The 26,343-nt window shown below is 40.9% G+C and overlaps 1 protein-coding gene across 5 annotated transcripts in view; it reads right to left on the reverse strand.

Moving 5' to 3' along the window:
- Positions 1-19,077: 19,077 nt before the first annotated feature.
- LOC139976955 (thyroid hormone receptor beta-like) overlaps positions 19,078-26,343 on the reverse strand; it is a 42,117-nt gene continuing 34,851 nt past the window's right edge. For all 5 annotated transcript variants that reach the window (XM_071985877.1, XM_071985879.1, XM_071985874.1 and 2 more), the window contains 3 exons: positions 25,510-26,125; positions 24,266-24,381; positions 19,078-22,081 (listed from right to left, as the gene is read on the reverse strand). In XM_071985877.1, the coding sequence (XP_071841978.1) occupies positions 21,962-22,081; positions 24,266-24,381; positions 25,510-26,125 (852 nt within the window). In that variant the 3' untranslated portion in view covers positions 19,078-21,961. The remainder of the gene's footprint in view (positions 22,082-24,265; positions 24,382-25,509; positions 26,126-26,343) is intronic.

Here is a 26,343-nt window from a genome sequence, read left to right on the forward strand (position 1 = left end):
TTAAAAGTTTAAAAAGTACGTCTTTTTGGTACCCCTTCCTTTCCACTGAGGGTATGTGACAGAGCTATTTTTTTGCTATGTGGGAGACGCAACTCCCAGGTACGTGTAGACAACTCATACGGTATCATTAATTATCGGGAAGGGGGCATAGTCTATACCTTTTGAAGGCCCCCTCAAAAATAGTTGTTTTTCAACGGTAGTATTGGGTCCCTTTCCCCCTCCCTAGGTTTTTTGCCCCCACACAACACCCAATTCCAAAATAAACTTCAGATTCGTAATCAGCGTGTCGCGAACTACCAGAAAAGATACACATTTATTGCCTTTGCGACAAAAACTTTTTTCACCTCAAAAAACCATAAGGGGTACGTACCCCTTGCAGTTTTTGCCAAAATTGACCCCAAATCGACCCCAAATCGATTTCGCCCAAATGACGTAACGGTGGGTAATCGATGCTCAGGAGCCGAAATCTGCAACTCTCAGGTCCATATCTGCTTCCGTTCGGGAGATACGTGGTCCCAAAGTACCCGATAGAAATACGTGTTCTTTATAAGTGCAAAATGTGGTAAACTCCCTCTTTTCAGCCCCCTCTCTTGTCCTCTCTGAAACACTTATCGACATTAAAATTAGACGTGGAGTGGAAGACACCCTTGTCTTTGTTATAAATCGACCCCAAATCGATTTCGCCCAAATGACGTAACAGGGGGTAATCGATGCTCAGGAGCCGAAATCTGCAACTCTCAGGTCCATATCTGCTTCCGTTCGGGAGATACGTGGTCCCAAAGTACCCGATAGAAATACGTGTTCTTTATAAGTGCAAAATGTGGTAATCTCCCTCTTTTCAGCCCCCTCTCTTGTCCTCTCTGAAACACTTATCGACATTAAAATTAGACGTGGAGTGGAAGACACCCTTGTCTTTGTTATACATCAATTTCGTGTAATTATCTGACCGGGAAGGACTTTTTGTCTATATGATTTCTATTTGCGCCAAAAATAGGTGTTTTTGTCTTTAAAAGTTTAAAAAGTACGTCTTTTTGGTACCCCTTCCTTTCCACTGAGGGTATGTGACAGAGCTATTTTTTTGCTATGTGGGAGACGCAACTCCCAGGTACGTGTAGACAACTCATACGGTATCATTAATTATCGGGAAGGGGGCATAGTCTATACCTTTTGAAGGCCCCCTCAAAAATAGTTGTTTTTCAACGGTAGTATTGGGTCCCTTTCCCCCTCCCTAGGTTTTTTGCCCCCACACAACACCCAATTCCAAAATAAACTTCAGATTCGTAATCAGCGTGTCGCGAACTACCAGAAAAGATACACATTTATTGCCTTTGCGACAAAAAGTTTTTTCACCTCAAAAAACCATAAGGGGTACGTACCCCTTGCAGTTTTTGCCAAAATTGACCCAAAATCGACCCCAAATCGATTTCGCCCAAATGACGTAACAGGGGGTAATCGATGCTCAGGAGCCCAAATCTGCAACTCCCAGGTCCATATCTGCTTCCGTTCGGGAGATACGTGGTCCCAAAGTACCCGATAGAAATACGTGTTCTTTATAAGTGCAAAATGTGGTAAACTCCCTCTTTTCAGCCCCCTCTCTTGTCCTCTCTGAAACACTTATCGACATTAAAATTAGACGTGGAGTGGAAGACACCCTTGTCTTTGTTATACATCAATTTCGTGTAATTATCTGACCGGGAAGGACTTTTTGTCTATATGATTTCTATTTGCGCCAAAAATAGGTGTTTTTGTCTTTAAAAGTTTAAAAAGTACGTCTTTTTGGTACCCCTTCCTTTCCACTGAGGGTATGTGACAGAGCTATTTTTTTGCTATGTGGGAGACGCAACTCCCAGGTACGTGTAGACAACTCATACGGTATCATTAATTATCGGGAAGGGGGCATAGTCTATACCTTTTAGAGGCCCCCTCCAAAAATAGTTGTTTTTCAACGGTAGTATTGGGTCCCTTTCCCCCTCCCTAGGTTTTTTGCCCCCACACAACACCCAATTCCAAAATAAACTTCAGATTCGTAATCAGCGTGTCGCGAACTACCAGAAAAGATACACATTTATTGCCTTTGCGACAAAAACTTTTTTCACCTCAAAAAACCATAAGGGGTACCCCCTTGCAGTTTTTGCCAAAATTGACCCCAAATCGACCCCAAATCGATTTCGCCCAAATGACGTAACAGGGGGAAATCGATGCTCAGGAGCCCAAATCTGCAACTCCCAGGTCCATATCTGCTTCCGTTCGGGAGATACGTGGTCCCAAAGTACCCGATACAAATACGTGTTCTTTATAAGTGCAAAATGTGGTAAACTCCCTCTTTTCAGCCCCCTCTCTTGTCCTCTCTGAAACACTTATCGACATTAAAATTACACGTATAGTAGAAGACACCCTGGTCTTTGTTGTACATCAATTTCGTGTAATTATCTGACCGGGAAGGACTTTTTGTCTATATGATTTCTATTTGCGCCAAAAATAGGTGTTTTTGTCTTTAAAAGTTTAAAAAGTACGTCTTTTTGGTACCCCTTCCTTTCCACTGAGGGTATGTGACAGAGCTAATGTTTTGCCATGTGGGAGACGCAACTCCCAGGTACGTGTAGACAACTCATACGGTATCATTAATTATCGGGAAGGGGGCATAGTCTATACCTTTTAGAGGCCCCCTCAAAAATAGTTGTTTTTCAACGGTAGTATTGGGTCCCTTTCCCCCTCCCTAGTTTTTTTGCCCCCACACAACACCCAATTCCAAAATAAACTTCAGATTCGTAATCAGCGTGTCGCGAACTACCAGAAAAGATACACATTTATTGCCTTTGCGACAAAAACTTTTTTCACCTCAAAAAACCATAAGGGGTACGTACCCCTTGCAGTTTTTGCCAAAATTGACCCAAAATCGACCCCAAATCGATTTCGCCCAAATGACGTAACAGGGGGTAATCGATGCTCAGGAGCCGAAATCTGCAACTCTCAGGTCCATATCTGCTTCCGTTCGGGAGATACGTGGTCCCAAAGTACCCGATAGAAATACGTGTTCTTTATAAGTGCAAAATGTGGTAATCTCCCTCTTTTCAGCCCCCTCTCTTGTCCTCTCTGAAACACTTATCGACATTAAAATTAGACGTGGAGTGGAAGACACCCTTGTCTTTGTTATACATCAATTTCGTGTAATTATCTGACCGGGAAGGACTTTTTGTCTATATGATTTCTATTTGCGCCAAAAATAGGTGTTTTTGTCTTTAAAAGTTTAAAAAGTACGTCTTTTTGGTACCCCTTCCTTTCCACTGAGGGTATGTGACAGAGCTATTTTTTTGCTATGTGGGAGACGCAACTCCCAGGTACGTGTAGACAACTCATACGGTATCATTAATTATCGGGAAGGGAACATAGTCTATACCTTTTGGAGGCCCCCTCAAAAATAGTTGTTTTTCAACGGTAGTATTGGGTCCCTTTCCCCCTCCCTAGGTTTTTTGCCCCCACACAACACCCAATTCCAAAATAAACTTCAGATTCGTAATCAGCGTGTCGCGAACTACCAGAAAAGATACACATTTATTGCCTTTGCGACAAAAACTTTTTTCACCTCAAAAAACCATAAGGGGTACGTACCCCTTGCAGTTTTTGCCAAAATTGACCCAAAATCGACCCCAAATCGATTTCGCCCAAATGACGTAACAGGGGGTAATCGATGCTCAGGAGCCGAAATCTGCAACTCTCAGGTCCATATCTGCTTCCGTTCGGGAGATACGTGGTCCCAAAGTACCCGATAGAAATACGTGTTCTTTATAAGTGCAAAATGTGGTAAACTCCCTCTTTTCAGCCCCCTCTCTTGTCCTCTCTGAAACACTTATCGACATTAAAATTAGACGTGGAGTGGAAGACACCCTTGTCTTTGTTATAAATCGACCCCAAATCGATTTCGCCCAAATGACGTAACAGGGGGTAATCGATGCTCAGGAGCCGAAATCTGCAACTCTCAGGTCCATATCTGCTTCCGTTCGGGAGATACGTGGTCCCAAAGTACCCGATAGAAATACGTGTTCTTTATAAGTGCAAAATGTGGTAATCTCCCTCTTTTCAGCCCCCTCTCTTGTCCTCTCTGAAACACTTATCGACATTAAAATTAGACGTGGAGTGGAAGACACCCTTGTCTTTGTTATACATCAATTTCGTGTAATTATCTGACCGGGAAGGACTTTTTGTCTATATGTTTTCTATTTGCGCCAAAAATAGGTGTTTTTGTCTTTAAAAGTTTAAAAAGTACGTCTTTTTGGTACCCCTTCCTTTCCACTGAGGGTATGTGACAGAGCTATTTTTTTGCTATGTGGGAGACGCAACTCCCAGGTACGTGTAGACAACTCATACGGTATCATTAATTATCGGGAAGGGAACATAGTCTATACCTTTTGGAGGCCCCCTCAAAAATAGTTGTTTTTCAACGGTAGTATTGGGTCCCTTTCCCCCTCCCTAGGTTTTTTGCCCCCACACAACACCCAATTCCAAAATAAACTTCAGATTCGTAATCAGCGTGTCGCGAACTACCAGAAAAGATACACATTTATTGCCTTTGCGACAAAAACTTTTTTCACCTCAAAAAACCATAAGGGGTACGTACCCCTTGCAGTTTTTGCCAAAATTGACCCAAAATCGACCCCAAATCGATTTCGCCCAAATGACGTAACAGGGGGTAATCGATGCTCAGGAGCCGAAATCTGCAACTCTCAGGTCCATATCTGCTTCTGTTCGGGAGATACGTGGTCCCAAAGTACCCGATAGAAATACGTGTTCTTTATAAGTGCAAAATGTGGTAAACTCCCTCTTTTCAGCCCCCTCTCTTGTCCTCTCTGAAACACTTATCGACATTAAAATTAGACGTGGAGTGGAAGACACCCTTGTCTTTGTTATAAATCGACCCCAAATCGATTTCGCCCAAATGACGTAACAGGGGGTAATCGATGCTCAGGAGCCGAAATCTGCAACTCTCAGGTCCATATCTGCTTCCGTTCGGGAGATACGTGGTCCCAAAGTACCCGATAGAAATACGTGTTCTTTATAAGTGCAAAATGTGGTAATCTCCCTCTTTTCAGCCCCCTCTCTTGTCCTCTCTGAAACACTTATCGACATTAAAATTAGACGTGGAGTGGAAGACACCCTTGTCTTTGTTATACATCAATTTCGTGTAATTATCTGACCGGGAAGGACTTTTTGTCTATATGATTTCTATTTGCGCCAAAAATAGGTGTTTTTGTCTTTAAAAGTTTAAAAAGTACGTCTTTTTGGTACCCCTTCCTTTCCACTGAGGGTATGTGACAGAGCTATTTTTTTGCTATGTGGGAGACGCAACTCCCAGGTACGTGTAGACAACTCATACGGTATCATTAATTATCGGGAAGGGGGCATAGTCTATACCTTTTGAAGGCCCCCTCAAAAATAGTTGTTTTTCAACGGTAGTATTGGGTCCCTTTCCCCCTCCCTAGGTTTTTTGCCCCCACACAACACCCAATTCCAAAATAAACTTCAGATTCGTAATCAGCGTGTCGCGAACTACCAGAAAAGATACACATTTATTGCCTTTGCGACAAAAAGTTTTTTCACCTCAAAAAACCATAAGGGGTACGTACCCCTTGCAGTTTTTGCCAAAATTGACCCAAAATCGACCCCAAATCGATTTCGCCCAAATGACGTAACAGGGGGTAATCGATGCTCAGGAGCCCAAATCTGCAACTCCCAGGTCCATATCTGCTTCCGTTCGGGAGATACGTGGTCCCAAAGTACCCGATAGAAATACGTGTTCTTTATAAGTGCAAAATGTGGTAAACTCCCTCTTTTCAGCCCCCTCTCTTGTCCTCTCTGAAACACTTATCGACATTAAAATTAGACGTGGAGTGGAAGACACCCTTGTCTTTGTTATACATCAATTTCGTGTAATTATCTGACCGGGAAGGACTTTTTGTCTATATGATTTCTATTTGCGCCAAAAATAGGTGTTTTTGTCTTTAAAAGTTTAAAAAGTACGTCTTTTTGGTACCCCTTCCTTTCCACTGAGGGTATGTGACAGAGCTATTTTTTTGCTATGTGGGAGACGCAACTCCCAGGTACGTGTAGACAACTCATACGGTATCATTAATTATCGGGAAGGGGGCATAGTCTATACCTTTTAGAGGCCCCCTCCAAAAATAGTTGTTTTTCAACGGTAGTATTGGGTCCCTTTCCCCCTCCCTAGGTTTTTTGCCCCCACACAACACCCAATTCCAAAATAAACTTCAGATTCGTAATCAGCGTGTCGCGAACTACCAGAAAAGATACACATTTATTGCCTTTGCGACAAAAACTTTTTTCACCTCAAAAAACCATAAGGGGTACCCCCTTGCAGTTTTTGCCAAAATTGACCCCAAATCGACCCCAAATCGATTTCGCCCAAATGACGTAACAGGGGGAAATCGATGCTCAGGAGCCCAAATCTGCAACTCCCAGGTCCATATCTGCTTCCGTTCGGGAGATACGTGGTCCCAAAGTACCCGATACAAATACGTGTTCTTTATAAGTGCAAAATGTGGTAAACTCCCTCTTTTCAGCCCCCTCTCTTGTCCTCTCTGAAACACTTATCGACATTAAAATTACACGTATAGTAGAAGACACCCTGGTCTTTGTTGTACATCAATTTCGTGTAATTATCTGACCGGGAAGGACTTTTTGTCTATATGATTTCTATTTGCGCCAAAAATAGGTGTTTTTGTCTTTAAAAGTTTAAAAAGTACGTCTTTTTGGTACCCCTTCCTTTCCACTGAGGGTATGTGACAGAGCTAATGTTTTGCCATGTGGGAGACGCAACTCCCAGGTACGTGTAGACAACTCATACGGTATCATTAATTATCGGGAAGGGGGCATAGTCTATACCTTTTGGAGGCCCCCTCAAAAATAGTTGTTTTTCAACGGTAGTATTGGGTCCCTTTCCCCCTCCCTAGGTTTTTTGCCCCCACACAACACCCAATTCCAAAATAAACTTCAGATTCGTAATCAGCGTGTCGCGAACTACCAGAAAAGATACACATTTATTGCCTTTGCGACAAAAACTTTTTTCACCTCAAAAAACCATAAGGGGTACGTACCCCTTGCAGTTTTTGCCAAAATTGACCCAAAATCGACCCCAAATCGATTTCGCCCAAATGACGTAACAGGGGGTAATCGATGCTCAGGAGCCGAAATCTGCAACTCTCAGGTCCATATCTGCTTCCGTTCGGGAGATACGTGGTCCCAAAGTACCCGATAGAAATACGTGTTCTTTATAAGTGCAAAATGTGGTAATCTCCCTCTTTTCAGCCCCCTCTCTTGTCCTCTCTGAAACACTTATCGACATTAAAATTAGACGTGGAGTGGAAGACACCCTTGTCTTTGTTATACATCAATTTCGTGTAATTATCTGACCGGGAAGGACTTTTTGTCTATATGATTTCTATTTGCGCCAAAAATAGGTGTTTTTGTCTTTAAAAGTTTAAAAAGTACGTCTTTTTGGTACCCCTTCCTTTCCACTGAGGGTATGTGACAGAGCTATTTTTTTGCTATGTGGGAGACGCAACTCCCAGGTACGTGTAGACAACTCATACGGTATCATTAATTATCGGGAAGGGAACATAGTCTATACCTTTTGGAGGCCCCCTCAAAAATAGTTGTTTTTCAACGGTAGTATTGGGTCCCTTTCCCCCTCCCTAGGTTTTTTGCCCCCACACAACACCCAATTCCAAAATAAACTTCAGATTCGTAATCAGCGTGTCGCGAACTACCAGAAAAGATACACATTTATTGCCTTTGCGACAAAAACTTTTTTCACCTCAAAAAACCATAAGGGGTACGTACCCCTTGCAGTTTTTGCCAAAATTGACCCAAAATCGACCCCAAATCGATTTCGCCCAAATGACGTAACAGGGGGTAATCGATGCTCAGGAGCCGAAATCTGCAACTCTCAGGTCCATATCTGCTTCCGTTCGGGAGATACGTGGTCCCAAAGTACCCGATAGAAATACGTGTTCTTTATAAGTGCAAAATGTGGTAAACTCCCTCTTTTCAGCCCCCTCTCTTGTCCTCTCTGAAACACTTATCGACATTAAAATTAGACGTGGAGTGGAAGACACCCTTGTCTTTGTTATAAATCGACCCCAAATCGATTTCGCCCAAATGACGTAACAGGGGGTAATCGATGCTCAGGAGCCGAAATCTGCAACTCTCAGGTCCATATCTGCTTCCGTTCGGGAGATACGTGGTCCCAAAGTACCCGATAGAAATACGTGTTCTTTATAAGTGCAAAATGTGGTAATCTCCCTCTTTTCAGCCCCCTCTCTTGTCCTCTCTGAAACACTTATCGACATTAAAATTAGACGTGGAGTGGAAGACACCCTTGTCTTTGTTATACATCAATTTCGTGTAATTATCTGACCGGGAAGGACTTTTTGTCTATATGTTTTCTATTTGCGCCAAAAATAGGTGTTTTTGTCTTTAAAAGTTTAAAAAGTACGTCTTTTTGGTACCCCTTCCTTTCCACTGAGGGTATGTGACAGAGCTATTTTTTTGCTATGTGGGAGACGCAACTCCCAGGTACGTGTAGACAACTCATACGGTATCATTAATTATCGGGAAGGGAACATAGTCTATACCTTTTGGAGGCCCCCTCAAAAATAGTTGTTTTTCAACGGTAGTATTGGGTCCCTTTCCCCCTCCCTAGGTTTTTTGCCCCCACACAACACCCAATTCCAAAATAAACTTCAGATTCGTAATCAGCGTGTCGCGAACTACCAGAAAAGATACACATTTATTGCCTTTGCGACAAAAACTTTTTTCACCTCAAAAAACCATAAGGGGTACGTACCCCTTGCAGTTTTTGCCAAAATTGACCCAAAATCGACCCCAAATCGATTTCGCCCAAATGACGTAACAGGGGGTAATCGATGCTCAGGAGCCGAAATCTGCAACTCTCAGGTCCATATCTGCTTCTGTTCGGGAGATACGTGGTCCCAAAGTACCCGATAGAAATACGTGTTCTTTATAAGTGCAAAATGTGGTAAACTCCCTCTTTTCAGCCCCCTCTCTTGTCCTCTCTGAAACACTTATCGACATTAAAATTAGACGTGGAGTGGAAGACACCCTTGTCTTTGTTATAAATCGACCCCAAATCGATTTCGCCCAAATGACGTAACAGGGGGTAATCGATGCTCAGGAGCCGAAATCTGCAACTCTCAGGTCCATATCTGCTTCCGTTCGGGAGATACGTGGTCCCAAAGTACCCGATAGAAATACGTGTTCTTTATAAGTGCAAAATGTGGTAATCTCCCTCTTTTCAGCCCCCTCTCTTGTCCTCTCTGAAACACTTATCGACATTAAAATTAGACGTGGAGTGGAAGACACCCTTGTCTTTGTTATACATCAATTTCGTGTAATTATCTGACCGGGAAGGACTTTTTGTCTATATGATTTCTATTTGCGCCAAAAATAGGTGTTTTTGTCTTTAAAAGTTTAAAAAGTACGTCTTTTTGGTACCCCTTCCTTTCCACTGAGGGTATGTGACAGAGCTATTTTTTTGCTATGTGGGAGACGCAACTCCCAGGTACGTGTAGACAACTCATACGGTATCATTAATTATCGGGAAGGGGGCATAGTCTATACCTTTTGAAGGCCCCCTCAAAAATAGTTGTTTTTCAACGGTAGTATTGGGTCCCTTTCCCCCTCCCTAGGTTTTTTGCCCCCACACAACACCCAATTCCAAAATAAACTTCAGATTCGTAATCAGCGTGTCGCGAACTACCAGAAAAGATACACATTTATTGCCTTTGCGACAAAAACTTTTTTCACCTCAAAAAACCATAAGGGGTACCCCCTTGCAGTTTTTGCCAAAATTGACCCCAAATCGACCCCAAATCGATTTCGCCCAAATGACGTAACAGGGGGAAATCGATGCTCAGGAGCCCAAATCTGCAACTCCCAGGTCCATATCTGCTTCCGTTCGGGAGATACGTGGTCCCAAAGTACCCGATACAAATACGTGTTCTTTATAAGTGCAAAATGTGGTAAACTCCCTCTTTTCAGCCCCCTCTCTTGTCCTCTCTGAAACACTTATCGACATTAAAATTACACGTATAGTAGAAGACACCCTGGTCTTTGTTGTACATCAATTTCGTGTAATTATCTGACCGGGAAGGACTTTTTGTCTATATGATTTCTATTTGCGCCAAAAATAGGTGTTTTTGTCTTTAAAAGTTTAAAAAGTACGTCTTTTTGGTACCCCTTCCTTTCCACTGAGGGTATGTGACAGAGCTAATGTTTTGCCATGTGGGAGACGCAACTCCCAGGTACGTGTAGACAACTCATACGGTATCATTAATTATCGGGAAGGGGGCATAGTCTATACCTTTTAGAGGCCCCCTCAAAAATAGTTGTTTTTCAACGGTAGTATTGGGTCCCTTTCCCCCTCCCTAGGTTTTTTGCCCCCACACAACACCCAATTCCAAAATAAACTTCAGATTCGTAATCAGCGTGTCGCGAACTACCAGAAAAGATACACATTTATTGCCTTTGCGACAAAAACTTTTTTCACCTCAAAAAACCATAAGGGGTACGTACCCCTTGCAGTTTTTGCCAAAATTGACCCAAAATCGACCCCAAATCGATTTCGCCCAAATGACGTAACAGGGGGTAATCGATGCTCAGGAGCCGAAATCTGCAACTCTCAGGTCCATATCTGCTTCCGTTCGGGAGATACGTGGTCCCAAAGTACCCGATAGAAATACGTGTTCTTTATAAGTGCAAAATGTGGTAATCTCCCTCTTTTCAGCCCCCTCTCTTGTCCTCTCTGAAACACTTATCGACATTAAAATTAGACGTGGAGTGGAAGACACCCTTGTCTTTGTTATACATCAATTTCGTGTAATTATCTGACCGGGAAGGACTTTTTGTCTATATGATTTCTATTTGCGCCAAAAATAGGTGTTTTTGTCTTTAAAAGTTTAAAAAGTACGTCTTTTTGGTACCCCTTCCTTTCCACTGAGGGTATGTGACAGAGCTATTTTTTTGCTATGTGGGAGACGCAACTCCCAGGTACGTGTAGACAACTCATACGGTATCATTAATTATCGGGAAGGGAACATAGTCTATACCTTTTGGAGGCCCCCTCAAAAATAGTTGTTTTTCAACGGTAGTATTGGGTCCCTTTCCCCCTCCCTAGGTTTTTTGCCCCCACACAACACCCAATTCCAAAATAAACTTCAGATTCGTAATCAGCGTGTCGCGAACTACCAGAAAAGATACACATTTATTGCCTTTGCGACAAAAACTTTTTTCACCTCAAAAAACCATAAGGGGTACGTACCCCTTGCAGTTTTTGCCAAAATTGACCCAAAATCGACCCCAAATCGATTTCGCCCAAATGACGTAACAGGGGGTAATCGATGCTCAGGAGCCGAAATCTGCAACTCTCAGGTCCATATCTGCTTCCGTTCGGGAGATACGTGGTCCCAAAGTACCCGATAGAAATACGTGTTCTTTATAAGTGCAAAATGTGGTAAACTCCCTCTTTTCAGCCCCCTCTCTTGTCCTCTCTGAAACACTTATCGACATTAAAATTAGACGTGGAGTGGAAGACACCCTTGTCTTTGTTATAAATCGACCCCAAATCGATTTCGCCCAAATGACGTAACAGGGGGTAATCGATGCTCAGGAGCCGAAATCTGCAACTCTCAGGTCCATATCTGCTTCCGTTCGGGAGATACGTGGTCCCAAAGTACCCGATAGAAATACGTGTTCTTTATAAGTGCAAAATGTGGTAATCTCCCTCTTTTCAGCCCCCTCTCTTGTCCTCTCTGAAACACTTATCGACATTAAAATTAGACGTGGAGTGGAAGACACCCTTGTCTTTGTTATACATCAATTTCGTGTAATTATCTGACCGGGAAGGACTTTTTGTCTATATGATTTCTATTTGCGCCAAAAATAGGTGTTTTTGTCTTTAAAAGTTTAAAAAGTACGTCTTTTTGGTACCCCTTCCTTTCCACTGAGGGTATGTGACAGAGCTATTTTTTTGCTATGTGGGAGACGCAACTCCCAGGTACGTGTAGACAACTCATACGGTATCATTAATTATCGGGAAGGGGGCATAGTCTATACCTTTTGAAGGCCCCCTCAAAAATAGTTGTTTTTCAACGGTAGTATTGGGTCCCTTTCCCCCTCCCTAGGTTTTTTGCCCCCACACAACACCCAATTCCAAAATAAACTTCAGATTCGTAATCAGCGTGTCGCGAACTACCAGAAAAGATACACATTTATTGCCTTTGCGACAAAAACTTTTTTCACCTCAAAAAACCATAAGGGGTACCCCCTTGCAGTTTTTGCCAAAATTGACCCCAAATCGACCCCAAATCGATTTCGCCCAAATGACGTAACAGGGGGAAATCGATGCTCAGGAGCCCAAATCTGCAACTCCCAGGTCCATATCTGCTTCCGTTCGGGAGATACGTGGTCCCAAAGTACCCGATACAAATACGTGTTCTTTATAAGTGCAAAATGTGGTAAACTCCCTCTTTTCAGCCCCCTCTCTTGTCCTCTCTGAAACACTTATCGACATTAAAATTACACGTATAGTAGAAGACACCCTGGTCTTTGTTGTACATCAATTTCGTGTAATTATCTGACCGGGAAGGACTTTTTGTCTATATGATTTCTATTTGCGCCAAAAATAGGTGTTTTTGTCTTTAAAAGTTTAAAAAGTACGTCTTTTTGGTACCCCTTCCTTTCCACTGAGGGTATGTGACAGAGCTAATGTTTTGCCATGTGGGAGACGCAACTCCCAGGTACGTGTAGACAACTCATACGGTATCATTAATTATCGGGAAGGGGGCATAGTCTATACCTTTTAGAGGCCCCCTCAAAAATAGTTGTTTTTCAACGGTAGTATTGGGTCCCTTTCCCCCTCCCTAGGTTTTTTGCCCCCACACAACACCCAATTCCAAAATAAACTTCAGATTCGTAATCAGCGTGTCGCGAACTACCAGAAAAGATACACATTTATTGCCTTTGCGACAAAAACTTTTTTCACCTCAAAAAACCATAAGGGGTACGTACCCCTTGCAGTTTTTGCCAAAATTGACCCAAAATCGACCCCAAATCGATTTCGCCCAAATGACGTAACAGGGGGTAATCGATGCTCAGGAGCCGAAATCTGCAACTCTCAGGTCCATATCTGCTTCCGTTCGGGAGATACGTGGTCCCAAAGTACCCGATAGAAATACGTGTTCTTTATAAGTGCAAAATGTGGTAATCTCCCTCTTTTCAGCCCCCTCTCTTGTCCTCTCTGAAACACTTATCGACATTAAAATTAGACGTGGAGTGGAAGACACCCTTGTCTTTGTTATACATCAATTTCGTGTAATTATCTGACCGGGAAGGACTTTTTGTCTATATGATTTCTATTTGCGCCAAAAATAGGTGTTTTTGTCTTTAAAAGTTTAAAAAGTACGTCTTTTTGGTACCCCTTCCTTTCCACTGAGGGTATGTGACAGAGCTATTTTTTTGCTATGTGGGAGACGCAACTCCCAGGTACGTGTAGACAACTCATACGGTATCATTAATTATCGGGAAGGGAACATAGTCTATACCTTTTGGAGGCCCCCTCAAAAATAGTTGTTTTTCAACGGTAGTATTGGGTCCCTTTCCCCCTCCCTAGGTTTTTTGCCCCCACACAACACCCAATTCCAAAATAAACTTCAGATTCGTAATCAGCGTGTCGCGAACTACCAGAAAAGATACACATTTATTGCCTTTGCGACAAAAACTTTTTTCACCTCAAAAAACCATAAGGGGTACGTACCCCTTGCAGTTTTTGCCAAAATTGACCCAAAATCGACCCCAAATCGATTTCGCCCAAATGACGTAACAGGGGGTAATCGATGCTCAGGAGCCGAAATCTGCAACTCTCAGGTCCATATCTGCTTCCGTTCGGGAGATACGTGGTCCCAAAGTACCCGATAGAAATACGTGTTCTTTATAAGTGCAAAATGTGGTAAACTCCCTCTTTTCAGCCCCCTCTCTTGTCCTCTCTGAAACACTTATCGACATTAAAATTAGACGTGGAGTGGAAGACACCCTTGTCTTTGTTATAAATCGACCCCAAATCGATTTCGCCCAAATGACGTAACAGGGGGTAATCGATGCTCAGGAGCCGAAATCTGCAACTCTCAGGTCCATATCTGCTTCCGTTCGGGAGATACGTGGTCCCAAAGTACCCGATAGAAATACGTGTTCTTTATAAGTGCAAAATGTGGTAATCTCCCTCTTTTCAGCCCCCTCTCTTGTCCTCTCTGAAACACTTATCGACATTAAAATTAGACGTGGAGTGGAAGACACCCTTGTCTTTGTTATACATCAATTTCGTGTAATTATCTGACCGGGAAGGACTTTTTGTCTATATGATTTCTATTTGCGCCAAAAATAGGTGTTTTTGTCTTTAAAAGTTTAAAAAGTACGTCTTTTTGGTACCCCTTCCTTTCCACTGAGGGTATGTGACAGAGCTATTTTTTTGCTATGTGGGAGACGCAACTCCCAGGTACGTGTAGACAACTCATACGGTATCATTAATTATCGGGAAGGGGGCATAGTCTATACCTTTTGAAGGCCCCCTCAAAAATAGTTGTTTTTCAACGGTAGTATTGGGTCCCTTTCCCCCTCCCTAGGTTTTTTGCCCCCACACAACACCCAATTCCAAAATAAACTTCAGATTCGTAATCAGCGTGTCGCGAACTACCAGAAAAGATACACATTTATTGCCTTTGCGACAAAAAGTTTTTTCACCTCAAAAAACCATAAGGGGTACCCCTTGCAGTTTTTGCCAAAATTGACCCAAAATCGACCCCAAATCGATTTCGCCCAAATGACGTAACAGGGGGTAATCGATGCTCAGGAGCCCAAATCTGCAACTCCCAGGTCCATATCTGCTTCCGTTCGGGAGATACGTGGTCCCAAAGTACCCGATAGAAATACGTGTTCTTTATAAGTGCAAAATGTGGTAAACTCCCTCTTTTCAGCCCCCTCTCTTGTCCTCTCTGAAACACTTATCGACATTAAAATTAGACGTGGAGTGGAAGACACCCTTGTCTTTGTTATACATCAATTTCGTGTAATTATCTGACCGGGAAGGACTTTTTGTCTATATGATTTCTATTTGCGCCAAAAATAGGTGTTTTTGTCTTTAAAAGTTTAAAAAGTACGTCTTTTTGGTACCCCTTCCTTTCCACTGAGGGTATGTGACAGAGCTAATGTTTTGCCATGTGGGAGACGCAACTCCCAGGTACGTGTAGACAACTCATACGGTATCATTAATTATCGGGAAGGGGGCATAGTCTATACCTTTTAGAGGCCCCCTCAAAAATAGTTGTTTTTCAACGGTAGTATTGGGTCCCTTTCCCCCTCCCTAGGTTTTTTGCCCCCACACAACACCCAATTCCAAAATAAACTTCAGATTCGTAATCAGCGTGTCGCGAACTACCAGAAAAGATACACATTTATTGCCTTTGCGACAAAAACTTTTTTCACCTCAAAAAACCATAAGGGGTACCCCTTGCAGTTTTTGCCAAAATTGACCCCAAATCGACCCCAAATCGATTTCGCCCAAATGACGTAACAGGGTGTAATCGATGCTCAGGAGCCCAAATCTGCAACTCCCAGGTCCATATCTGCTTCCGTTCGGGAGATACGTGGTCCCAAAGTACCCGATAGAAATACGTGTTCTTTATAAGTGCAAAATGTGGTAAACTCCCTCTTTTCAGCCCCCTCTCTTGTCCTCTCTGAAACACTTATCGACATTAAAATTACACGTAGAGTAGAAGACACCCTGGTCTTTGTTGTACATCAATTTCGTGTAATTATCTGACCGGGAAGGACTTTTTGTCTATATGATTTCTATTTGCGCCAAAAATAGGTGTTTTTGTCTTTAAAAGTTTAAAAAGTACGTCTTTTTGGTACCCCTTCCTTTCCACTGAGGGTATGTGACAGAGCTAATGTTTTGCCATGTGGGAGACGCAACTCCCAGGTACGTGTAGACAACTCATACGGTATCATTAATTATCGGGAAGGGGGCATAGTCTATACCTTTTAGAGGCCCCCTCAAAAATAGTTGTTTTTCAACGGTAGTATTGGGTCCCTTTCCCCCTCCCTAGGTTTTTTGCCCCCACACAACACCCAATTCCAAAATAAACTTCAGATTCGTAATCAGCGTGTCGCGAACTACCAGAAAAGATACACATTTATTGCCTTTGCGACAAAAACTTTTTTCACCTCAAAAAACCATAAGGGGTACCCCTTGCAGTTTTTGCCAAAATTGACCCCAAATCGACCCCAAATCGATTTCGCCCAAATGACGTAACAGGGTGTAATCGATGCTCAGGAGCCCAAATCTGCAACTCCCAGGTCCATATCTGCTTCCGTTCGACAGATACGTGGTCCCAAAGTACCCGATAGAAATACGTGTTCTTTATAAGTGCAAAATGTGGTAAACTCCCTCTTTTCAGCCCCCTCTCTTGTCCTCTCTGAAACACTTATCGACATTAAAATTACACGTAGAGTAGAAGACACCCTGGTCTTTGTTGTACATCAATTTCGTGTAATTATCTGACCGGGAAGGACTTTTTGTCTATATGATTTCTATTTGCGCCAAAAATAGGTGTTTTTGTCTTTAAAAGTTTAAAAAGTACGTCTTTTTGGTACCCCTTCCTTTCCACTGAGGGTATGTGACAGAGCTAATGTTTTGCCATGTGGGAGACGCAACTCCCAGGTACGTGTAGACAACTCATACGGTATCATTAATTATCGGGAAGGGGGCATAGTCTATACCTTTTAGAGGCCCCCTCCAAAAATAGTTGTTTTTCAACGGTAGTATTGGGTCCCTTTCCCCCTCCCTAGGTTTTTTGCCCCCACACAACACCCAATTCCAAAATAAACTTCAGATTCGTAATCAGCGTGTCGCGAACTACCAGAAAAGATACACATTTATTGCCTTTGCGACAAAAACTTTTTTCACCTCAAAAAACCATAAGGGGTACGTACCCCTTGCAGTTTTTGCCAAAATTGACCCCAAATCGATTTCGCCCAAATGACGTAACAGGGTGTAATCGATGCTCAGGAGCCCAAATCTGCAACTCCCAGGTCCATATCTGCTTCCGTTCGGGAGATACGTGGTCCCAAAGTACCCGATAGAAATACGTGTTCTTTATAAGTGCAAAATGTGGTAAACTCCCTCTTTTCAGCCCCCTCTCTTGTCCTCTCTGAAACACTTATCGACATTAAAATTACACGTAGAGTAGAAGACACCCTGGTCTTTGTTGTACATCAATTTCGTGTAATTATCTGACCGGAAAGGACTTTTTGTCTATATGATTTCTATTTGCGCCAAAAATAGGTGATTTTGTCTTTAAAAGTTTAAAAAGTACGTCTTTTTGGTACCCCTTCCTTTCCACTGAGTGGTATGTGACAGAGCTATTTTTTTGTTATGCGGGAGACGCAACTCCTAGGTACGTGTAGACAACTCATACGGTAGCATTCATTATCGGGAAGGGGGTATAGTCTATACGTTTTGGAGGCCCCCTCAAAAATAGTTGATTTTCAACGGTAGTATAGCTACCCTATACAAGGACGCCTGCGCCGACGTCAACATTTGATTAGTTTTTTTACCACCTTAGGTCGAAATGAAATCAGGCCAAGTGATCAGTAGTGAGTAGTAGACACACATAGGTGGGTGCACTGTCAATTTCAAGTCCGAGGCCACTTCCCTCGCTAAATGTCGGCTTTCTACCACACGTCCACATGATTTGTCTCCTTTGAAGGGGCCTATCTCTTGAAGGGCGCAAGTGAAGCGTCAACTGTCTTGAAACTGTAGGCATGGTTTCCCCTTCTGCATAGCCCCTTTCCTTGTTTGTTTTGGGAGACACCCCATTGGGTCCCTGTCCCCCTTCCTAGGTTTTTTGTCCCCACACAACACCCAATTCCAAAATAAACTTCAGATTCGTAATCAGCGTGTCGCGAACTACCAGAAAAGATACACATTTATCGCCTTTGTTATGTAATAGGTGCCTAAGTCCCGAGTGTCCACTTCCAGGTCCAGAGTGTCCATTTTTTTGGTATATCTCCAAAAGTGGGGGATCCATAGGTCCAATTTTTGGTCAAAGGGTAGAACTGATGTCAAAGGTCACCCCCTCAAAGTTTGGGTCACTTTCGGACTATTTATCACAGCCAAAAAATGCAAGTTACCTGGTATACTATCTTACTATTTTATTTTGTAAAATGACTACCCCTGGAGTTAATATCGAAAATCGTAAATTTCTTGTGAATATCAAGGGTCAACAGGGCATTAACATATTAAAAGGGCAAGTATATGTCACATCCGGGTCATGTGTTATAGGGGGTCAAAGGTCAAAAATGTCGTTTCTTCCAAAAAAGGTCAAAAATCGTGAGAGTGACCGATTTCCACGAAACTTGCAACGATAACGTATGAGGTCATAAGGAACGGTAATCTGAAAAATCTCGGCCATGAGGTAACCGGGTCAAAGGTCAATTAGAGGTCAAAAATTTAATTGATCCATTTTTTTTATTGGATATGTCCGACCACCAAATATGGTCAACATTCGTTTTTGTTGACCTGAGGTCATTCCAATCTAAAATGGCTGCCACTCAAAGTTAACCCCAATCCCTAGGGTTAGTTTGGGATTAGCATATTCGACTCCTGTGTGTACACGATATGGTTTTTTTCAGGACACAAATTGGTGTCATGTTACTCGATGCGTACTATCACGTGATGATCTTAAACTTGTTTCAAGTCGGGACCCAAGGGGGTGTCCCCAAAAACAAACAAGGAAAGGGGCTATGCAGAGGGGAGTTGCATATTAGGGTTGGGGCCATTTATATTGTAACAACTACTTCTGGTTAACAAGCAGAAGTGTAGTGCATTGAAGTCATCGAAACCTCAATGCATTTTGCATTCTGGTTTTTATAGTTTTTTTGATTAATTCCTGCTGGGAAGAAGACTCCTGCTTGATAAAGAAACACACAAGATTCTGGTGCAATTAGTGTATTTCACAAGTTCATAAAATAAAGTTATTTGCATAAAGACGCTAGTATATAACATACACCTCTGTCACAAAACAAAAAGAAAATTTAAAATTTATCATCTGATTTCAGTACTTAGTTGAATGCTTTTGAATTATTTCAGCCTTAGATATATATATATATTATTTCCTGGAATATAAATTACACTGGTTTCCCCGAACACCTAACGGCACTTTTCGAAACTTTTCAGTTGACAGCTGACAATTTTGTCTCATAGAGAAATAGTTTGTTACATTGATTTTGTTTCTTATTATATTATTCTCATATAATCTCCTTATATTTATGTTGTGCAAAATGTGCATGATTACCAAAGCAAGCAAGTAAAATACATCATTATAGAAGTTAATTTATAAAAATCAACACAGAAGCTGCCCTTAAAAAGACAACGTTATACTTTGCAAATTCAAGCTTTGGAGGGTGTCGATACTATACTTACCAATTACTCTTTCAATACCGTACATGCCTTAAACTGATCCAGGAATTCTATGATCTTGGCACCTGTCTATATACATTTCTACTTTGATGAGATTCTGTGCTCAGTGTCAGATATTGTCCTTGGTGCAGACCTTAACTAGGTGGTTCTCTGCTAGTGATGACATAAATCAGTGTTAAATTGATCAATATTGAAGGATCTTTGATTGATCTCACACAGAACAGTACCACCTCATAATATCCCCTCAAGTGAAACCACCTTAGAAAATAAGTACCATCTCAGATAGGAACCACCTCAGATGAGTACCATCTCAGATAGGAACCACCTTAGATAAGTACCATCTCAGATTACTTTCACCTCAGATGAGTACCATCTCAGATTACTATGACCTTAAATAAGGCACTTATACCACCTCGTCGGATAAGGCACTTGGTACATAGTTTCTGTGCAGAAGACGGTGTACATCAATCAGAGCATTGATTCGTACAGCGATAGGGTTCTTGTACTCGCCAAGGGGTCCTCTACCTACCACATTGGACCTATTCATCCACGTTGCAATATTTTAATGATCATGTAGACCATACTTGAACTCTGTTGACTTTTTGACCACCAATTTCAATAGGGTGTAACTTGTTGTGCTCACCAAGAGGGATTTACACACCAAAGTACATCAACCAAAATGTACTTTCTTGAGTTTACTAGCATGGTCACAAACAGGTCACAGGTCACAAGCAGGGGTGTCACAGACACCACCCATACACCATCGCATACATCTTGGAATCACCTCTTTGCATTGAGACGATTTTAGATAAATACTAAGTTTGCAAAGAACCTACTGGCTTTCCATGGTTACGTATATTATTTGATATACATTGTTTATAATCCAATGCTGAGCTTAAAGATAATCCAACCAATGCACCGCCCCCCCCACCCCTTCAGGATTCTCCCTAATGCCAATAACACCTTACAATCTTTACTGGTGGTAGTGAAAATGCTGCAACTGGCCTGAATAATTTGCATGGTTTTACCTGAAATGAGCAGCTACCTTTCAACACTTTACACCACGAAAAGTGATTGAATTTTGGAAATAATTGAATAGAGATGTTTATATATATATATACAACCACAGAGAAGACAAACATTTTGACAAGTGACATGTTAGTGAACAGCATCTAGTAAAACAATGAAAAAGACATTCATATCAGGTGTCGCTGTTTTACAAAACTTACGATACAAGTAATACCATTGGTTGGATCTTTTGCAAACGGATTTTCTTTTATCACTTTCACTAAAAAGTTAATAAAAGGCACTAATCTTTTTGTTGCATAACAACTTTTAAGACCCATCCTGCCACCAATAAGAAAAGAAGAGTCGAAAAAAAAAGAGAAATTACATTAAGTTTTCCTTTAAACAAATATCCCAGATCACCACATATAAGAAGATAATATACAGACATTGTTTAATGAAATGGAGCCTAAGACCGGCACTTGATCTCATGAATAAATCTAAGAGGCCAGTAAAAGAGCTGATGTGTGTCCACGGAGGTTGCAGTGAAAGACACATCCCCATGTCTTACACACAGTAATGTCCACTGAAAGTAATGTGTCCACATAACATCAACACAGGTTTCAAACCATTGATATATTTACAAATTGTAGAATTACCCTGATTGGGGGGTGGGGGTTGAATATTGAAGGCTGGAATGAAGTGATATAGTTCTTTGTATAAACGGAAAGGCTTCCTGGCTTCTGGGTAGTACCTTGAAAAGTCCAGGACATTATGAAGAATACCACATGGCAGGCAGACAGACAGACACACATAGGATATGAGTCTGGGGTAAAAAAAAAAAAAAAAAAAAAACGGAAATTGCGGTATAGGCTCCTGTTTGCGTATGCTACAGTGTGATAGGATAATAGCTTTTTTTCCCCAAGGTATAAAAGAAATCACAGATATTCTGCGAATTCGCGGATAAAGCTCATTGCATGTACAAGTCATAGGATGAGGACTTTACATCCATAGATAAGCAGGATCATACAGCAACTAGGAAAGCCAAGATGCTATGACAAATATAGGAAGTACTAATACTGGCAGGAGCTAATGAATACCAGGCACTTAAAATACACCATGACACAGAGGAACAGCACTCTGACCTGGAGAACCTAACAGGTCACCGGCAGGCAGCAACTTATGATACAGAAAACCTTAGTACTAACATGTAAGCAGGGGTCTTAGAACATGGAGGATATAACTATATGGCAGGACTTGATTGACGACGCATCATCCTGACGAGATCACATTCTGACAAACTCGAGACATCTTTACAATTGGAATGACGATAAGTCAGGTTTGTCATGAAGTGGATTCTTCCAGAGGACGCTGACTGGTGTAAGAGAGCAATTACTCTAAGAACATCTCCATCATGATGGGACTGAGGACTGCACCTTGTAGCTGCATACTGAGCACATCTTCCAAGAAGACATCAGTAATGTTCTTAACATCCGTAAGTAACATAATCATCTGATGAAAGGAATATACAAGAAAAGTAGTAGGATGGTGACTTCGAAGTTCGGCCACTTAAGACTTAAAACACCCCAAAACTAAATCTTCTGGTATAAATCATTTGAAAATATACTTCATATGGTGGGAGAATTTTGTTATAGTACGATACACGGCCAAACTTTCTTTCCTGCAAACTGTTTTCACGTTGTTTTCCAAGAAGATTCTTCGTGATTGTGGAACTGGTATTTCTTGCTAGAGTATTGCGAAGTTCGGACACGCAACCCACAGTGTGGCGCTGGTGATAAAATTGGTGGCGCAGTTGCTTTTTCAGTAATTATAACAAACTTCATAGATCTTCGTCATTTTATTGACAAATATGTAAGTAATTTCTTGCACACGGGTCATTTTGGAGAGAAAATAACTGTAGCTTCGTACTTTTTGGTGAAATTTGACTCTTCCTGTAGATTTTCATGGTGAAATCGTGTATTTCTTAGGGTGTCCGAACTTTCGCAGTATGCCGAACTTCGCAATACTGACTATACCTCATCAAATAATTTTATCATGCTTAGTATAGTAGTTAGTGCTTAGTAGATACTAGTAGTAAGATACTAGTAGTCATACACTAGTAGTAGTACATTTGTAATAGTACACTACTACTAGTAGTAGGTACTACTTCTAGTACTTCTAGTAGATACTAGTAGTCATACATTAGTAGTAGTACCCTTGTAGTAGTACACTACTACTAGTAGTAGGTACTACTATTATTAGTAGTCATATATTAGTAGTAGTACCCTTGTAGTAGTTCACTACTAGTAGTAGTAGGTACTACTATTATTAGTAGTCATATATTAGTAGTAGTACCCTTGTAGTAGTTCACTACTAGTAGTAGTAGGTACTTCTATTATTAGTAGTCATATATTAGTAGTAGTTCCTTTGTAGTAGTACACTACTACTAGTAGTGGGTACTACTAGTAGGTACTTCTACCAGTACTACTAGCAGTACTTCCAGTAGTACTGCTAGCTACTCGATACCATTGACATAACACCACCAGCTTTTCGTCTGATTGGGTGGCAATTGTACATGATTTTAAGATGAAATCATGAAGGCATGAGATGATCTTAAATTTCAAACACACAGGTATTAGAAAGGATGTAGGTAAATTGGTGCATGTTAATATCTTATTTACAGAATTAGTACATGAACAAACATAAACTTACTGAGTGGATGAGGAGTTGAGTCAGCCACCCCATTACACCTTCTCTGTGCTATATCAATTTCTTTGCTTGGGGGAGGGCTTTCAGGTTTCATTGTACCACTCCAGAAACAAGTGGGGAAAGGTAATTTCAAGAGAAATTCAGTTTTCTATATCTAGGTATAGTTTATATAGCATAGTATTATTGTATAGTATGTATAGTATAGTATTATTGTATAGTATGTATAGTATATATAGTATAGTACATTATAGTATAGTACACATAGTACACATATAGAATTTAATATATTATAGTATATATTGTATTTTTAGTATATATAGTATGATATAGTTTAGTTTATAGTATAGTATATTATATATAGTACTATATTACAGTATATTACAGTATATATAAAGTATATTATAATATATATAGTATATTATAGTACTATATATAATATACTATACTATAAACTGTACTATATCATACTATATATACTATAAATACAATATATACTATATATTATACTCTATATGTATAATGTACTATATATACTAAACTATATATACTATACTATACATACTATACAATAATACTATACTATACAATAATACTATACTATACATACTATACAATAATACTATACTATACATACTATACAATAATACTATACTATACAATAATACTATACTATACATACTATACAATAATACTATACTATACAATAATACTATACTATACATACTATACAATAATACTATACTATACATACTATACAATAATACTATACATACTATACTATAAATACTATATACTATACCTAAATATAGAAAACTGAATTTCTTACTTATATTATAGTATATTTAAGTATATAGTATAGTATGTTATAGTATATAAAGAATATTATAGTATATAGTTTATTATAGAATGATGTATATAGTATATATAGTATATTACAGTATATATTTTTGATGTTATCATCAGTTACTCAAATAGCAGGATGCAAACCTTGGCAAAGTGTCCGACACTGTTATCTGTTCTCTTCTCGATGGAATGTCTGAGGGCTTGGAGCAGATCTTGTTGCATTTTCTCTACATCCTCTGAATTGCACAGATCTTTACGCTCTGTAAAATGAAAAGGGCAGTCTCCAGAAATTATGTGCACCTTCTGTTACGGCCCCTCAAACTTCCTTGCATACAGATAGAGCATATTTTACCCCTTATTAATGTACATGATATGTGTACAAATGGTATCATTTGACATGGTTTATGTAATAAAAAAACAAGTTACGTGCTAGCATGGCTGATGTATCAAATGTGTCATCAACCTAAATTACATGAGCATCTCATGTGAGCTTCTAACAGACTGTTTCTATCCAGCATGGGTTGGCAAACACAAAGTACCAACTAAATCAGATGTGAACATAGACAGCAAATGTACTTGTTACAGTAGCATGACTGGTGTACAAAAGGTGTCAACTGTCTGGTGGGAGCATATAAAGCAACATTTCTTACCCAACAGGGGTTGGTGTACAAAAGGTGTCATCTGCCTTGTGGGAGCATATAAAGCAACATTTCTTACCCAACATGGGTTGGTGTACAAAAGGTGTCAACTGTCTGGTGGGAGCATATAAAGCAACATTTCTTACCCAACATGGGTTGGTGTACAAAAGGTGTCAACTGCCTGGTGGGAGCATATAAAGCAACATTTCTTACCCAACATGGGTTGGTGTACAATAGGTGTCAACTGTCTGATGGGAGCATATAAAGCAACATTTCTTACCCAACATGGGTTGGTGTACAAAAGGTGCCATCTGCCTGGTGGGAGCATATAAAGCAACATTTCTTACCCAACATTGGTTGGTGTACAAAAGGTGTCAACTGTCTGGTGTGAGCATTTAAAGCAATATGTCAACACAACTCAGTGTACACAAACTGCCCGACCAAACTTTGCCGTGAACCTAGCAAACAAGTTGGCTGGTGTACAAAAGGTGCCATCTGCCTGGTGGGAGCATATAAAGCAACATTTCTTACCCAACATGGGTTGGTGTACAAAAGGTGTCAACTGTCTGGTGGGAGCAGTTTAAGCAATATGTCAACACAAATCGGTGTACAAAAGCTGCCCGACTAAACTTTGTCGTGAACCTAGCAAACAAGTTGGCCGGTGTACAAAAGGTGCCATCTGCCTGGTGTGAGCATATAAAACAACATTAAAACCCAACATGGGTTGGTGTACAAAAGGTGTCAACTGACCTGGTGTGAAGATAGATATAGCATAGAGCAGTGTCAGTTCAGCTCTGCTCGGCTTCAGTTTTGATACTTTAACGGCAACGTCGATCACCGAGCTGTAAATTCTCTTGAAACCGACCGAACTAACTTTTTCAAAGTCCCAGTTTTCCTCTGGCCAGAGTTCACTTTCAAATGTTTCTGTTTCAGGATTGTAGAGGCTAGCCGAGCTGATGATGACGTACTCTAAGAATGAAGCTTTGATCAGAGTAGCTTGGTCTTCCGTGGCCAGAGACAGAAATGCTGGCAGGTTCTTGGCAAAGTTTATCAAGTGTTTCAAAAGCCCCAACAAAACGTCCAGGGCTCTGATGACTAGACTCTGCGATATTTCTCCGAATCCATTTGGCAATTCAATGGATTTCAGGTTCTCTGCTATGTGCTGTCCAACTTTTGAATGCATGTAACCCATCTGTTCTGACGATTGCGGTACAGTCTGAGGTAATGATGTAGAAGGCCCAGCTGATGTTGATGATGATGGTAATGATGATGATGATGACGACGACGACGATGATGTTGACGACGACGATGATGTTGACGGTTGAGATTCTCCCTGAGACGAAGATGGGTTTGTGCCAGCTACTTCCTATGAGAGACAAGATTGGAAGAGGAAAACATGTATTAGAATGCTATTGGATACAGGATGTGTCTTTGAAGACTTCTTTGATTTAACAGGCTACAGTATGTAAAGGGAGCTACACCTTGAATGCATTCACATCTGTACAAAATAATCACACACATCGTTTAAGTAACTTACTGTTTGAGCTGACAAGGGTTGAGTAGCTGCTACTAGGTTAATAACTT

This window comes from Apostichopus japonicus, chromosome 12, assembly GCF_037975245.1.
Source record: "Apostichopus japonicus isolate 1M-3 chromosome 12, ASM3797524v1, whole genome shotgun sequence".
Lineage (NCBI taxonomy): Eukaryota > Metazoa > Echinodermata > Holothuroidea > Aspidochirotida > Stichopodidae > Apostichopus > Apostichopus japonicus.